Raw genomic sequence first — 16738 nt, 5'->3', positions numbered from 1 at the left:
GTGGAGGGGCGTAGAGTGGTGTGGAGTGGCGTAGAGTAGAGGGGTGTAGAGTAGAGTAGAGCAAAGTGGAGTGGCATACAGTAAAGCGATGTAGAGTAGAGTGGTGTGGAGTGGCGTAGAGTAGAGTGGCATCAAGTACAGTGGGGTAGAGTAGAATGAGGTAGAGTAGAGTGGCACAGAGTGGAGTGGCATTGAGTAGAGTGGCATAAAATGGAGTGGTTTAAAGTACCTTAGCTTGGAATAGAGTAGAAAGGCATATAGAAGATTGGCATACAGTAGAGCGACACAGACTAGAGTAGAATGGTGTAGAATGCCATATCGTGGAGTAGCATAGAGTGCCAATGAGTGGCACTGTGTGAAATGGAGTGGCATAAAGTGAAGTGGAATGGCGTGGAGTATCATAGAGTGGTGTAGAATAGAGTGTAATAGATTTGAGTGGTCATAGTAGATTGGTATAGATTGGAGTGCCATAGAATGGACTGGCACAGAGTAGAGTGGAGCCCAGAAGAGTGACAAAGAGTTGGGTGGAGTGGAGTAGATTAAGCATGGGCGAATTTTGCGAATCTCGCGTTCGCAAATTTTGCGGATTTGCGAACTCGCAATCCGCAAAATCCGCGAATTCTCGCGAATTTGCGGATTTTTTTTTTTTGTGTTCGCGCGGGTTTCTGCCAGTTCGCGAGGGTTTTGTACAATTTCGCAAAACGCGAACTTACCTGTCGGGTCGCAAGTTTCGCAAACTTGTTGTTTCTACGTGTCCAGCCTGTTTGGGACACTCTTCTTCATCACTGCCACTCTCTGTCACCACTGCCACTCTCTGACTACTCATGCCACCCTCTGGCCCACCCATGCCACCCTCTGTTTCATCACAGCACCCTCTGGTTGTCCAGTCAGTGTACATTATTGTGGCAACGCAAGCACACCTTCCCTGCCTCAAGTGACCTGAATTAATTTGGGGCTGATTAATGTGTCACAGAATATTTTTTTAGCTGGCACCTGCTTCCTTAGTGCTTCCTGATTAGTGATCTTTTGCACTTGCTAAGTGCTTTCATTGTTGCAAAATTAGTTACAACACCTGCCCTGCCCCAACTGACAATAATGAATTAGGGGCTGATTAATGGATTTGAACCTCCAGCCTGGCTCCTGCTTGTCTCCCTTAGCTGTAATTCAGGACCTTTGTGGCATATGTGTAACTATTCTGAGGTTCAGAGCAGGGTCACATAATAGTTGCAACTGGCAACTGAACTCTGGAGGGGCCCCTCAGGAAGCACTACAGGAAATGGCTACTAATGATGAGCCTGAACTTTTGAACCTGGTAAGTAGTTTCAGTTTTGCTAAGATCGTATTTCTGCAATTTTGCGCTTATTCGCGGGGCGCGAAGTTGTACTGGGAAGCCGCGAACTCACGCGAACAGTGCGAGCAAGCCATGAAATCCGCTGCTCGCGGATTTGCGGATTTTGCGGGAGATTCGCGAATCTCGCGGATTGCGAATTTACCGAAAATCCGCAAAATCCGCGAGCGAAACGGATTTTCCGCCCATGCTTAGAGTAGATTGACATGGAGTAAAGTTGAGCTGTGTAGAGTAGAGTTGCAAAGGGTAGAGTGGTGTAAAGTAGAGTGGAGTAGCATGTAACAGAGTGGAACTGAGTGGAGTGGTGTAGAGTGGCATGGAGTGGATTGGAGAGGCGTAGAGTAGAGTAGAATGGAGTAGTACAGATGTGGGTGTAAGTAACTAAATTGTGGGTGAAGGTAACTAAAGCATCAATAGAGGTGGCAAATAGGGTGAAAGCAACTTACATAAGAAGCAGTATGCCTTTATTAAATGTAGGAAAGAACATTGCATGTCCAGAAGTAATACTAAAATGCTTATAATAAAATAGTGTGTTGCAAAAAGACAAGGAAGAACACGTGTACTTGGTCGGTGCTCCTTGGAGGAGCCAACACAAGAAACTAAGTGACGCCTACAAGAGCTAAGCAATCGAAAGACTGCAAATGAGAGTGACAATGAAACAACTAACGGTATGCTGTAGGTGGGTTGAATGACCACTGGATTGTAAATAAAACGTCTTACAGTGCATGCGCTGTGTAAGTGAAACCTAAAATCTGTAAACAAGAGCAACAGCCATTATAGAGATGGGTTTGAAAAATATAATGCATCAGAGAAATAGTCTAAGTCCCTGATGCTCCAAATGATTGTGATTACACATCTAATGAGTGGTGGCTCAGAATTGTTCGACAATACCCCAAGGAACTGTGGTTGTTTACTTATTTGATTTCCCCTAGTTCCAGGTGGATAGCAACCAGCTCCTGTGGCAGATATTTGTGTTCATGGATGAAGGGGAAAAACACAGAAATATTTCCAGAAGATTTTCTGTAAATCACTTCTTTCTTCTTTTTCAGAATGAAGGATATAGACTATACAAGGACCTGAAAGCTATCCTGAATGCATCAAAAAGTGAGCATTTTGACCATATCTCACAAACTGTTGTTTTTTCCGGAAGGTGTAGATACAGATGTGTGATTAAGATTATACACGCAAGAAACAGTTTGGACAGATTTTATAACACCACATTTAATTCACAACATTTGCAAGTCACCAAATTTGTAACTTTACTATAATCTTTTCTTAAATCGTCTACCAAACTTGGAGAAACCTCCTTAACCATCTTTATAACCATCCTCTTTCATTCTCTTTTCCCATGACAAATGTCATGTTTGGGTAAGTACAAAATGTGCTGAATAAAATGATTACCCCTGGACAGTGGGTGCCAGCTGTATGTAACCGTGCTTTGAAAAGCCCAACAGCCCCTGTTCTGGTAGCACAATGAAGCACTAATGTTAACAATATCTATTAACCTTGCGGTCTCAAAGAGAAGCTCTCACAAATACTAGGCACTCACCGCAAAATGTCCATAGGTACTGATGAAAGGCCCTACTATTTTAAAACTCGGTGGCACTTATTTTATTGACGGTGGGTGTATCCAACCAGGTTCAAGCCTAAGATCTTCAGGGTAGACGTACATTTGTACAGCAGGCACAATGAACCACCAAGTTCCCTTATGAGCTCGACTTAGATGTGTTGGGCTGGGGTTACCACATGCTGAAAAGGAAAAAAGAAAAGTAGTCAGAAAGTACTGAAATAAACAAAAATTGAGGATATTTAGACTGACCTTTATTCTAAAAGGAAGTATACTTTAAAATAGAGTTAAAATTACAAAACATAAATGGTCGGTAAGTGACTACTCTCTTTGAAACCAAGGGACACATTTGCAAGCCTCTATCGCCACCACAAGGCCACTTTTCTCAATGTTGTTGTGGCAATAGGGACTTCGCCTTATTCACAAGGCGGCTTTAAGCCACTTAACGCTATACTTAGTGTGAAAGGGGCGGGCAATAGGTGTTGTGGTGGGCGTTCCACCGCAACACCCATTGATTTTGACGCTGCCCCATATTTACAAGGGTGTCGTAAATATGGGGCAGCGCCAAAAGTTAGACCAGGGAAAACCTGGTCTTACCCTGGCACAACAAGGAGAAATGTTTTATTTCTCCTTGTTTCTGCTGTTTCAATGTGTGGTGCGTTGTGAAGCACACATAGAAACAGCAAAACGCCATTGATTGATTATGTGCAGGAAGATATCCCTTCCTGCACATAAACAGTTAAAAATAAATAAAATTTTGCGATTTCTACTTGTGTTGCATAAGGCAACACACATAAAAGTTTCAAAATGCCATTTCAGGATGTTTATGTGAAGGAACAATCATTCCTGCACATAAACAATCATTACCCTCAACGCAGGCACCCTTGCACCATTGTGCAAGGGTGCCTGCATTGATGCTAGGCGGGTAAATTAGTGCCAGCGCAGGGGGAAACACAAGGCTGCATTGTATTCTTGTAAATACAGTGCAGCCCTGCGTTTCAGGAGTGGTACAGTGTGGCCTAAAGCCATGGAGGCTAATGCAGAGCTTGGCCACTTCCTTGTAAATATATCCCTGGTTTGAAATGGTGAAAAGGTGAGTAGATGGTAGTCTCTTCTTCATTTAAAAGGTTTGAAAACTAGAAAAGATATTACTTTCATAAATTAATAATGAATACATAACTCAAAGGAGAACAAATGTAAAGCATTTATCAGTACCTAAACAGTTAGTAAGTAACATGACACAATACAAATTCCACTCCAATTTATAAAAAATAGTATGGAAAATGCTACTTACCAGTATGCATCTGTTCAACAAGTACAGCTGCAGATTCACACACTATGCATTAGATCGCCATCTGGTGTTGGGCTCGGATGTTTGCACCTTGTTGTTGTCTTGGAAGAAGACTTTGTAGTCACGAGACAGGTGACTCATCCCTTGGACGATAATGCGCATGGGCATCGACTCCATTGTTAGATTGTTTTTCGCCATTTTGGGAAATGATGGAGTTAGTAGAAAAGAAAGAGATGTCCTTGTGTGTATATCTAAATAAGATAAACTGGAACAGATACAGGTCCCGGGGATCTGGATGGGCGTGTGTGAATCTCCAGCTCTACATGCCAAGAACAGATGCATACTGGTAGGTAGCATTTTCCGTTCGAGGCATATGAGCTGCAGATCACACACTATGCATAGACTGTACATCAGTGTCTCCCTTAGCGGTGGTCACCTGTATCGGTTGCAGTAGTTTGAAAAAGAGTTTTAAGAACAGCTTGGCCTACAGCAGCTTGTTGGTTGGCTTGCACGTCAACACAATAGTGTTTAGTGAAAGTGTGTGTTGTAGACCATGTTGCTGCTTACAAATGTCTTCTAGAGGAATGTTTCCTAAGAAAGCCATAAAGGCCCCTAGTTTGCATGTGGAATGCGCTCTAGGGGGAATTGTTAATGTGTGTTTAGCCTTTTGGTAGCAGATTTGGATACATTTAACAATCCACCTTGCAATTTCAGCTTTGGAGATAGGATTGCCTTTGTGAGGTGGAGAAAAAGCTATGAACAATTGTTTTGTTTTGCAAAAAGATTTAGTCCCATCAATGTAACAGTGCTCTTTTGAAGTCTACTGTGTGAAGAGCTCTGTCTGCTACGGAGTCTGGGTTTTGGAAAAACACTGGTAGCTCCACTGATTGGTTAAGGTGAAAAGAGATGACTTTAGGAAGGAATTTTGGATTTGTTCTGAGAACTACCTTGCTACGCTGTATTTGTAAGAAGAGTTCTTGTATGGTTAAAGCCTGGATCTCACCTACCCTTCTGAGAGAAGTAATTGCAATAAGGAAAGCTACTTTCCATGTGAGGAACTGAAGTTCACATTTGTGTAGAGGTTCAAATTGGGGGTCCCATGAGCCTAGTGAGTACAATGTTGAGATTCCATACTGGAGAGGGTGGCAATCTAGGAGGAATGATTATTTTAAGGTCCTCTATAAAGGCTTTAATTGCTGGTACTCTGAACAGTGATAAGTGTTGTCGGTTCTGCAAGTAAGCGACAAGTGCTGCTAAATGTAGATGTATGGAGAAGTATGCTAGGTTACATTTTTGCATATGTAGTAAATAGCAAATAATGTTTTGGATGGAGGCATACAGTGGATTGATATGATTGCTATTGAAGTATATGACAAATCTCTTCCATTTTGCTGCATAGCAAGCTCTGGTGGTAGGGCGCCTAGCTTCCTTAATGATATTCATACAGTCTGGTGGAAGGTTAGGGTGACCGAACTCTAGGACTTGTGGAGCCAGATTGCCAGGTTCAATTGTGTTGGATCTGGGAGTCTTATCTCTCCATGGTTCTGTGTTAGTAGGGATGGGGAGAGGTGTAGTCATTGGTGCGGGGCTTCTGAGAGTTCCAACAGAGTTGTGAACCATGGTTAACGCGCCCATGTGGGAGCCACTAGGATCTTTTTTAAAGACTATTGTCGGAGCTTGTGTACCACTAGTGGAATCAGTGGGAGTGGTCGAAAAGCAAATTTACCTGACCAGGTCATCCATATCGCATTATCCTTGGACAGCGGGTGTGGAAACCTGGCGGCGAAGGTTGGGCATTGTGCATTTTCATGTGTGGCAAACAGGTCCATGTCTGGTTGGCCCGACATTTGGAAAAAAGGTAGAAGAACTTGTGGATGTAGCTCCCATTTGTGAATCTGTTGTGTTTGTCGACTTAAGAGCTCTGCAATCTGATTGTGAACTCCTGGAAGGTGTTCTGCGAGCAGGTATATGTTTTGCAGAATGGCCCACCTCCAAATATTCTGCGCAAGCTGTGACAGCTGCAGAGAATGTGTGCCTCCCTGTTTTTGTATCTAATACATGACTGTCATGTTGTCCGTCCGGATCAGGACAGCTTTGTTTTGTACATGAAGTTGGAATGATTTTAGAGCTAGGAATATTGCTAGCAGTTCCAGATGATCGATATGAAGCACTTTTTGTTGAGAGGTCCATTTTCCTTGAGTTGTGTGTTTGAGGAGATGTGCTCCCCATCCTGTGAGTGATGTGTCTGTTGTTAGTACTATCTGTGGAACCGGCTCAAGGAACGGCTGCCCTTTGGAGACGTTTTTTGTGTTCCACCACTGCAGAGAGCGATATGTGAGGCTGTCCACCAACGCCAGATCTGAAAGTTGTCAGTGAGGTTGGTTCCATTGATGTTCTTGACATTCCTGTAAGGGATGCATCTGAAGTCTTGCTTAAGGTACAATGAATATGCAAGATGCCATCATGCCTATGAGTTGCATGAACACTCTGGCTGGAAGAGAGTATTGCATTTGAAATTTGTTGGTGAGAGCTTGTATACTGGCTATCCTGGCTGGACTGGGATATGCTAGAGCTGTGGAAGTATTTATTGTAGCTCCCAGGTATTGATGTACATGAGAGGGTTGGAGGTGCGACTTGGTATAGTTGATTGTGAACCCCAAGTTGTGCAGTGTTCGGATGGTTTGTTGAGTGTGTTGAACACACTGGTTGAGTGACTTGGCTTTTATCAGCCAGTCATCCAGATATGGGAAGACATGGATTTGTTGTCTCCTTAGATGTGCTGCTACCACTGCTAGGCATTTGGTAAATACTCTGGGAGCAGTGGTGACTCAGAATCGAAGGACTTTGAACTGATAGTGTTGTCCGTCCACTACGAACCTTAGAGCAGGACATGTGGAAGTAGGCGTCCTTGTGATCTAGTGTGGCAAGGAAGTCTCCTTGTTGGAGCAGAGGAAGCACTTGTTGGAGGGTGATCATGTGAAAATGATCTGAATGTTTATACAGATTGAGGGGTCTGAGGTCTATTATTGGCCTTAGGGATCCGTCCTTTTTGGGGATTAGGAAATACAGGGAGTAAACCCCTGTTCCCTGATGTAGTAGGGGAACTGGCTCTATGGCATGCTTTTGAAGTAGTGAAAGAACTTCTTGTTTTAAAAGTGCAAGATGTTCTGTGCACATTGGACGCTGCGTGGGTGGTATGTTTGGGGGGTAGCTGCCCTGCTTAAAAACTACAAATTAGAAGTTATTAAGACCAAGCAGGAATACTTTACGGCACTCACCTCCTCATTGTCATCTCCTAGAGAACTCTTCAGGATTGTCGATTCCCTTACGACCCTTCAGACACCGGATCCTGTGGTTGCCTCTCAGGACCTGTGCAACAAGATAGCTGCCTTTTTTCAGTCAAAAATCGCTGACATCTATGCTGCTTTGGAGGTCCAAAAATCCCTGACCGCCGTCCCCCTGCTGCCTGCTCTCCCGGAGCCCAGTGTTGCGGAATCCTCTCAACATCAGGAATTGACTTCCTTTCCTCCTCTTTCCTGTCAGGATCTTGAAATCCTGCTTGATAAAACCAAATCTGGTTCTCCGCTGGATTTCTGCCCGCTAAAGATCCTCAAGCAGTGCAGAGAATCTCTCCTTCCTCCTCTGGTTGACATCATGAACAGAGCGATGAAGGAAGGCATTTTTCCCCAACAGTGGAAAAATGCTGTTGTAAAACCCTTGCTTAAAAAGCCCTCTCTGGACCCCGGGGTGTTAAAGAACTTTCGCCCCATTTCACTGCTCCCGGCTCCCGCAAAGATGCTCGAAGCCTATCTAAATAAACATCTGGCTGCATTTGTGGAGAGCTCGGGCTGTTTGGATCTTTCCCAGCATGGGTTCAGGAGGGAACATAGCACCGAGTCTGCCCTCACCATAGTGCTGGATACCATCCGCACCAGAGTTGATGAGGGTCAGACCTCCCTCCTGATCCTTCTAGACCTCACAGCAGCCTTCGATACCCTTTCTCCTGTGGTATTAACATCTCGCCTGAGGGAAATTGGGGTCCGCGGGTCTGCTCTGGGACTCCTTTCCTCTTTTCTCGACCATAGAGAACAAAGGATAAAGCTGGGTTCATTTCTATCTCCATCCCTGTCTGTGCAATGTGGGGTCCCCCAAGGGTCAGCGCTTAGTCCTACCCTTTTCAATATCTACGTGACCCCCCTTGCCAGACTTATTAGATCTTTTGGGATGGAGGTAGTTTCCTACGCGGACGACACCCAGATCCTAGTCTCTCTCTCCCAGCCAGCTACGTCAACTGCCGCCAATTTTAGATCTTGCATGGAGGCAGTTGGCCAGTGGATGATCCACAATTCACTAAAGCTGAATGGGGAGAAGACGGAGGTGATGGTTTTTGGAGGAAAGGAATCGATCTGGTCGGCGGAGTGGTGGCCGAACTCGCTGGGCGCATGTCCCGAGCCCACCTTGTCAGCAAAAAACTTGGGAGTTATGATCGACCCCAACCTTAGTATGTGCCAACAGGTCAACAGGACTGTTTCGACCTGCTGGGGGATTATCCACACACTGAGGAAAATCAGGCACTTCTTGTCACCCCAGGCAAGAAAGCAACTTGCTGTCGCCTTTCTGGGCTCGCGACTGGACTACTGCAATGCGCTGTATGCAGGGCTGAACAAGAGTCACCTACAGCGCTTGCAGGTGGTCCAGAACGCGGCAGCGAGATTTGCTCTTGACCTTCCAAAACGTGCCTCTGCCACTGAAGCCCGAAAACAACTGCACTGGCTCCCCGTTGAATACCGGATCCTTTTTAAATCCATGTGCCTGGTGTACAAAGCTCTTGCTAAACCCAGCCCTACAAGCATGGGATCCATTCTTTCTCGGCATAACCCTAGTAGGAATCTTCGCTCCAGTCACAAACTCCTCCTCTCTGTACCCCGTGTCAGAAAAGCAAGATGGGGAGGTAAGGCCTTTTCCTTTCTGGCACCCAAGTGGTGGAATGCCCTCCCTCTGGAAGTAAGATCTAGCCCCTCTTTGCAAACTTTTAGATCCGCGCTTAAAACTCATCTTTTCACACTTGCATACCCGTAGTGGTATTCTTTCTTTTCTGTTTATTGATTTTGATAGGCGCCTTGATACCTTCGGGTTTAGTCTGCGCGATACAAGTTGCTTAATAAATAAATAAATAAATAAGTAGCTGTAAGTTCCAGGCAGTAACCATATTGGATAATTTGTCTCAACCACTTGTCTGTTGTGATGGATTCCCAGACAGGTAGGAACTGTGATAATCTTCCCCCGACTGGAGTGGAATGGTCTGGGGGACTGGAGGGAAGTCACTGTTTAGCAGCAGGGGAGGTGTGAGTGTTGTTGTTACCTCGGCCTCTCCCTCTGTTGTTATTTGCTCTATATCCTCCTCTAAAATATCCTCTTTTGGGGGATGTTTGGGTAGTGTTTTAAAAAGAAAGATGAGGTATCTGTGCTGATGTTTTTGGAGGCTCCTCTGTAAAAGGAGTGACGAAAGGAGCCACATGTGTGTGGAGACTGCAGCGCTCCAATGGACTTTGCAGTCTCAGTGTCTTTTTTCATCTTTTCAAGCGCAGTGTCCACAGCCGGTCCAAAAAGTTGTTCTTTATTGAACGGCTGATTAAGGATGGTTGATTGGACCTCTTGATTAAAGCCTGAAATACGTAGCCAGGCCTGTCGTCTGAGCAGTACACTAGTATTAATTGACCTAGAAGCAGTATCTGCTGCATCAAAGGCGCATTTAATTGAGGCATTTGTTATTAATTTATCTTCCTAAATTAGGTCATTTGCTTGAGTTTTGTATTTGTCTGGCAAATGTTGTGATAAGATCTCTAATTGGTTGTAGTGGGCCCTATCATATCTAGCCAGCAGTGCTTGAGTGTTGGCTATGAGCCAATGATTGGCTGCCTGTGCAGCTCCGCTTTTACCAGATGCATCTAGTAATTTGGATTATTTTTCGGGGGTGGTGCATCTCGCAAGGTTTGTGAATTGGCGCGCTTTCTAGCTTTGGAAACTACCAGCGAATCTAAGGGCAGCTGACCTTTGCTATAGGCAGGGTCTCCGGGAGCAGGTTTATATTTTTTATCGATTCTGGGATTAAGAATCCTGACTCATACAGGATCTTTTAATATGTCTGGGGCGTGCTCAAGGACCCCTTTAATAATTGGTAACATTTCTATAGTTTTTTGGGACTGTTCAAATGTGTCTAGAAGAAAATCTTCCTCTGCTGTGTCTGAGTGCATGGTCACCCCGTGAAAAACTGCAGCCCAAAACCAATATTATCATCTGTGGGAGATGGTTTTGTTGGGTATGGTTTGGGGCTTGATAGGTCTGTTGGATCTATTGGGTCGTTGTAATCCCAATCGTCCTGTGGTATATCGTCTGCATCTGTGAACGGGTCAGTAGGGTGTCCCTTCCCCCCTAAGTCATCATCATCATCATCTTGTGGTGGTGTATGTGATGGAGAAGTTATAGGCTGAGATGGAGTAACAGGCATAGGGAGAGGAAGAGGAAGGCCAGGAGAAGAAGGATGCATAGGTGAAGTGGCACAGTCCTTCTTCTTGACAGGCACTGTAGGTATTGAAAGTACAGCTGTGACATGTCCTGGTTTGGGATCATTATAGATATTCTTTTTAAAAAAAACATTTTTTAGTAATTCTCGTTAGCCTCTTTAAAACCCCATTCCATTTGCACCTGTGGATGGAGTAGTATTGTGCCCTTTTGTGCTGGAAATATAGGGGAGAGAGGAAAGAAAGGACAAACATCAGCTGCGTCCTTGACTGCCCTCGTTTGAAATTGAAGCACCGTCTTCTATCTTACACTCCCTAGCCATCACACCACGGCTCACCCTCATGTGCACAAGCACAGAATAGGGAGCAATGGGGGGTGGGGGGGTTTGAACGAGACAGCAAAACGAAGCAGATAAGGCATAATCATTGGACTACATTTTTCAAAGGTTGCTCACGCCACTCAATTAAAGGGGACCAAAAACCAGACTTTTGGAAGGCCTTCATATCCAAACTGGCAACATACTTTATGGAAATTAGCCAATCAAGTAACTTGGGGGGGGGGACTTAGCAATCCACTGTTTGCAAATTTCTCTCAGTGCCAATAGCATAGCATTAAAAAAATAACCTTGCCTTACTCTCTGTTAAACTTTCAGGAGAATCTATACTGCCAAAAATCACAGATAAAGTGCTTACCTTAATGCCAATCCAACATAACATAAAGGGCCCCACTCACATCTCTCCAAAATGACTGAATCTCTGGACATTCCACAAACATGTGCACGTCATCCTCTTTTAGACTGCAGCATTTAGAGCAAGTTACATCTCCTCTACTCCCGAACTTTGTCAATCTCTGCAGTGTCCAATAGGCCCTATGAATGGAGAAAAGGTGGTTTCTTCTTAGGTGTGCAGGTTTTACTATTTTAAACAACATAGACATTGATACTTGCCACTTGTTTTCCAGCGAAGCCTCTGGCAAGCATTTTCCCAACAGATCTGTTGGTAGTATAAAGGCCCCATCTTCCAGTTCCAATATCAGCCATTATATAGTTGCAAGCTCTTTTTTGGATACTCCTTCCTCCAAAAGACTGTCTTCCAGTTCATTTGATTTTCCTATCACTGTGCCGGGATCTTTGAACCAGCTCTGCATTTGCAGAGATTTGAATCTAGACACTTGTTATCCCATAAGATGATTGCATGATTCCCAGCTTATTATAAGCCCCTCATGTGTAATGTCATTCCACCTTCTTAGACCTGCCTCCCTTAATGGTCGAGCCAACGCATCCTTAGTTCAGGTCAGAGAACCTGGTGAGTCCCAGATAGGGGCCATTTGGCTAAAATAGGGTATTTTCAAAGCTTTCCTGACCCTGTACCAGGTCTCCGCTAGGCCTCTCAAGATCTTAAGCCAGACCTTCTTGAAGTATTTGTGGTCTGCATATTTACAAATAAAGCCAAAACTGCCCCCTGGCTCCTGATATGCCATTACTCCCAGTACCCTCCCAAACTCCGATAGTGTAGGTTTACTGAACAACATTTTCCCGTTTTTTAATAGAAAGGCCCAAGAATAGAATAATAAATCAGGAAGGACCAGGTCCCCTTTCTCCATCCTCCTTCTTAATTTCTTCCAGGCAATTCTGGGGCCTTTACTAGCCTAAATGAAACTGCTAATCTGACCTTGCAACTTTTTAAGCGCTTCGCTATTGAAAGGGAGGGGAATAGTGTTGAACAGAAAGGTACATTTTGAGAGTATCATAATTTTTACTAGATTTACCCGGCCTTAACGGCGTCGATAGGCCCAATGGCCCGCAGCGACGATTGGAATCGAATTGATGAAAGGAGCGTCGAAGATTTGATGTTTGAAGTGATTATAGAAAGTTTTGCGCGTCGAAAAAGTTTGAAAATGAAGTTTAGAACCGGAGCGCTGAAGTTGCATCCGAACCCAATGGCAGAAAAAAACAATCTAACGATGGAGTTGATGCCCATGCGCACTATCGTCCAAGGGAGGAGTCACCTATCTCGTGACTACAAAGACTTCTTCCAAGACAACAACAAGGTGCAAGCATCCGAGCCCAACACCAGATGGCGATCTAATGCCTAGTGTGTGATCTGCAGCTCATATGCCTCGAACATTTTTTTATGAGTTATGTTTTTTTAGAGTTTGCATAAATCACTGCAATTCACCCTAGAAAGTTTTATAAATCACAGTTTTTCACTTGTAGGAGTATTCTGTGAACCTCAAACAAGAGGGTCTGGGTCAAAGTCAAAGTTTCAGTGTAACAGGTAGGATGCAAGGGCTGGGCTAGTCGTGGCCAAACTTTTACCTTTGTACTTAGAAACTTTTATGTTTTTTTTCTCATCAACAGACTTGTTAGCAGGGTCATTTGCAGCCTGGGTTCGATGTCAGCGGTCATACAAAGTCCAATGGCCTGGTGAAAGCCTTGTTCTATTGCAAAAAACACAGTTGATGGACAGAATGCAGAACAATGTCTTACATTCACCCCAGTACAAAGATCTGGGCCTAAATCCATCGTTTTTTTTTAACTCCACACCACCCTAGGTCAGACAATGGCTATATGCAAATCAGCCTTGACCCTGTGCCTCATGGGAACAGTCCAGTCCGAACTACCAAGCCATGTCTTTCCTAGACCGGAATCAGCCTTGTTCTAGACAGAAGTTCAAGGCTACCTACAAACCGGCAAAGAAGCAATAGTGTAGGAGTCTCTGATCCTGTATGTACACTCTAGCACCAGTCAAGGGACCAGGAGCTGGGCGCATATCTTGGAGGCTAGGACTTGATCTCATGGGCTGCACCAGTATAGTAAAGGGAATGTCCAGTAGCAATTGGTCAGCTGGGCACTGTGCAGGGCTTCTTCAGCTTTTGCGTCTGTGAAGCTTAACAAGGGGCTAGCCAACTAGCCCTTGGAGTCCACTCACTGGCCTTTGGCATAAGTGAGAGCAGGGCCAGCCCCTGGGGCCTCTCACCATGGTTTCCACTACAGAATTAGTCCTTTCTAAATAAAGTAAGGTCTTGGTTCAGTAGTAATTTTGGTGGAGTCTTTCTTTCTGAGGTTCAGTAGGTATAGGCCTTGTTCCGCTATTTCTGAGTCCAGTAGGGTTCTGAGGCTGGTAGCCAGGTCTGCCACTTTTATGCTAATTTTAAGTTTGTGGGTGTGGTGGATTCCCTAAACAATAGGGGTAAAATTCTCACGGGCAACACGACCCACTGTTACATCAGTTCCTGGCGGACTGTCACTGAACAATCCGACAGTGAATCTCTCTGCCCAAATCCATGATGTCAGAACCCTTCTTCCATGAGTCATAGCTAGGGGCACTCCCCTGGGGTGTGTCCAGTATACTGAATAACCCCGTCTGAAAAACTGTTTCTGTAACAGGTTGTCCCCTCTCTGGCAGAGGTGCTAGCCTGTCTATCTCGACAAAGGAAAAGGGCAGGCTACAGTGTGACTCGCATTTGTCTATTAGAGGCAGTTGCCACTTTGAAGCTAGGCCATTTGTGGCCACAGCCCCCTGCCCATCCTGTAATAAGTGGTATCAAAACATCAGGCATATTAGTCCCCTTTTCTGAGTGCCATTGACACCTCCTGGTAGGAGAGCAGCAGGCTGTTTCATATGACAACTGCTGTTGTGAATCAGAAACGGCTCATAGAAGTTTGAGGCAAGAAAGTGGTGACTTTCTAAACTCACCTTTATATTGAAAGTTACCTTAAATGTGACTTCAACAATAAGTCGGGTCTAATCTAACAATTCATATCATACTGTGATGCACTATATTTTGTGGTATCCAATTGAGGTTAGCATTTAGTGCTAGGGCAAGTGTAACCCGATGTTAGTAAATGGGACTATCGGCCTTGCTACAGTGAAAACTACAATGGCGAGTTTTCGCGGTCAGGACATGTAAAACATAAAGGGGGCATGTCCATCTTTTTAATATTTAGCAGTCTGCCTTATGGGGTACAAAGACCTTCCCTCCCTAGGGGGGACTTATGAATATTAGAAAGGAAGGTTTGGACTTGGCAAAATGATTTGTCTTGCATATTGTGTTGGAAGTTTAAAAGCTGTCCGACTAGGCTGCAGTTGCAGAACTACGGCCATGTCACTACAGTGGTGGCACAATTAAGTGCCGCAGTCCACCAGTGACATTTAACCCAATAGCCCTGGATATACTTTGTACCATATACTAGGGACTTTTAGGTTAGTAAAAGATGCCAGTCAAGGAGTAGCCAAGTGCACATACATTTTGAGGGGCAAAGCACATGCTCTGGGGCCCGCTCAGCACGGCCAAGTGCACATCTGAGTCCAAAAACCAGTAGCATCATCCCAATATTTGTGGGGTGATCTTGCAAAAAGAGCCCTTTCTCACCTAGGTTTTTGGCAAGGACATGGGCACTAGACCACAGGGAGAGCATCATACTTCTTCCATACCATTCATCAGCGGTCATGTTGGAAATACTTTTTGTTTAGCATCTACAAAGTCCAGTGTTGATCTGCAGAAGACAGCTTCTAGAACTGAGCCAACTCTGTGTGCTAAAAACCTCCAGCCTTAAAAGATCTAAGTATGTATATTTCATTTACTGGTGAAATTATCATCTTGGACAATGGAGGGCACAATTTCCCGGCTTTCCCACTTAATCCACCAAACTAGCCCAAAAAAATCCCCTAATTCTCTTATTGCCCCATTCATGAAAATAGTGCTTGGTTGCAAAAGGAGGTAAGTGCCAACATTAAGAGCATTTCAATAAACAGGACATGTAAATTGACCAGCGTCATAGCACAATACAGTTACAGAATATTTTTGTATACTTAATACACAGAAACATACCTCCTGATTATGAAAAGTTGATGCTGAAGCACTGCCAAATTCTGTACTTCTTATTATTTATTTATATTTTTACAGAATTTTGTTTAATGTTAGTGGTCACCTAGAACCATTCCGAGAATCTGAATAGAAGTAGAATTAACACCAATGATAAGCTCTCCATACATTGAAGTTAGAATCCACCCTAATAAGTTCAGTGGTGCTGGAACAATTTTCAGGGTGAGAGTGCTGCCATCAATGTTATATCACTGAGATCATAGGCTTTGTGAAAAATCCCAGCATCACACAAAGAACAAGTATAGCAATGAGCCGCTCCCATTCAGCAGGAGTGGCAAGGGTGCGGAATGTAACCATCACTGCATTTTGGAGCACACTGTTGCAAATATATTCCTAAAGCTTGGTGCGGTAGCATACTGCCATTTAGGGAGAGCACATTTTTCTTTGAAAAGGCCACTAAATTTGCACAGACTTACAGTTTTACTGATAAAAGAACAATGTGTAGAATATCAGGTTTCAGTAAATGACTCCAGTAAAAGTTGCTCTTGAGCAGATGGACTTTACTCCAGGACTGAGGCGTAACTTCTAAAAAGCAATAATCCATCAATGACAGTGAAACACATTTGGCCCCAAAATGATGACAGAAAGTAGTAGAGTTGCAAACCATTTAGATTTAGTAGCAGGAGTTACAAATTCAAATCATATAAGGTTATCAAAAGCCAATGGTCAGTGCATGAATATCTCCATTATATCATTCTAATTCATTCAAAATTAGCAAATACAAAACTAAATGCTAAGAATAAAATAAGAAAATTCAGTTTCTCGAGGAAGGAAAATTCCCTAATATGTAAAACTCTAGGAGATCAGGAAAGTCAGACAGGAGGTGTCAGCAAGTAAAACCTCTAAAAGGCAAATCAATTGAAGATTCAGTCAGGTAGGTGACAATGGACTTGCGCAGGAGGAGAGAGGCATCTTCTCTAAGGAGAGTGCAAAGGAGCATCTGATTCTACCTAGCTCAGCAAGGCACAATTAAAACCCAATTTGAAAAAGTAAACAGTCCCTACGACAACCATGGAGGAAAGACCAATCAAGATCGAACATTTTACGATGTCGTGGTTTCGCCCCTCTTCCTAGCCATCTCACAATAGATATCTCTGCTGCATGACCTTCAAGAGACATATCG

General features: G+C 44.0%; 1 protein-coding gene across 2 annotated transcripts in view; it reads left to right on the top strand.

The window, feature by feature from the left end:
• BIN2 (bridging integrator 2) overlaps nt 1-16738 on the top strand; it is a 420497-nt gene that overhangs the window by 117209 nt on the left and 286550 nt on the right. For both annotated transcript variants that reach the window (XM_086965898.1, XM_086965889.1), the window contains exon 3: nt 2398-2452. In XM_086965898.1, coding sequence (XP_086822024.1) covers nt 2398-2452 — 55 coding nt within the window. The remainder of the gene's footprint in view (nt 1-2397; nt 2453-16738) is intronic.

Source organism: Lissotriton vulgaris, chromosome 1_1 (assembly GCF_964263255.1).
Source record: "Lissotriton vulgaris chromosome 1_1, aLisVul1.2, whole genome shotgun sequence".
Lineage (NCBI taxonomy): Eukaryota > Metazoa > Chordata > Amphibia > Caudata > Salamandridae > Lissotriton > Lissotriton vulgaris.
The sequence above is the reverse complement of the archived record's forward strand: the minus strand, read 5'-3'. Positions and strand labels throughout refer to the sequence as shown.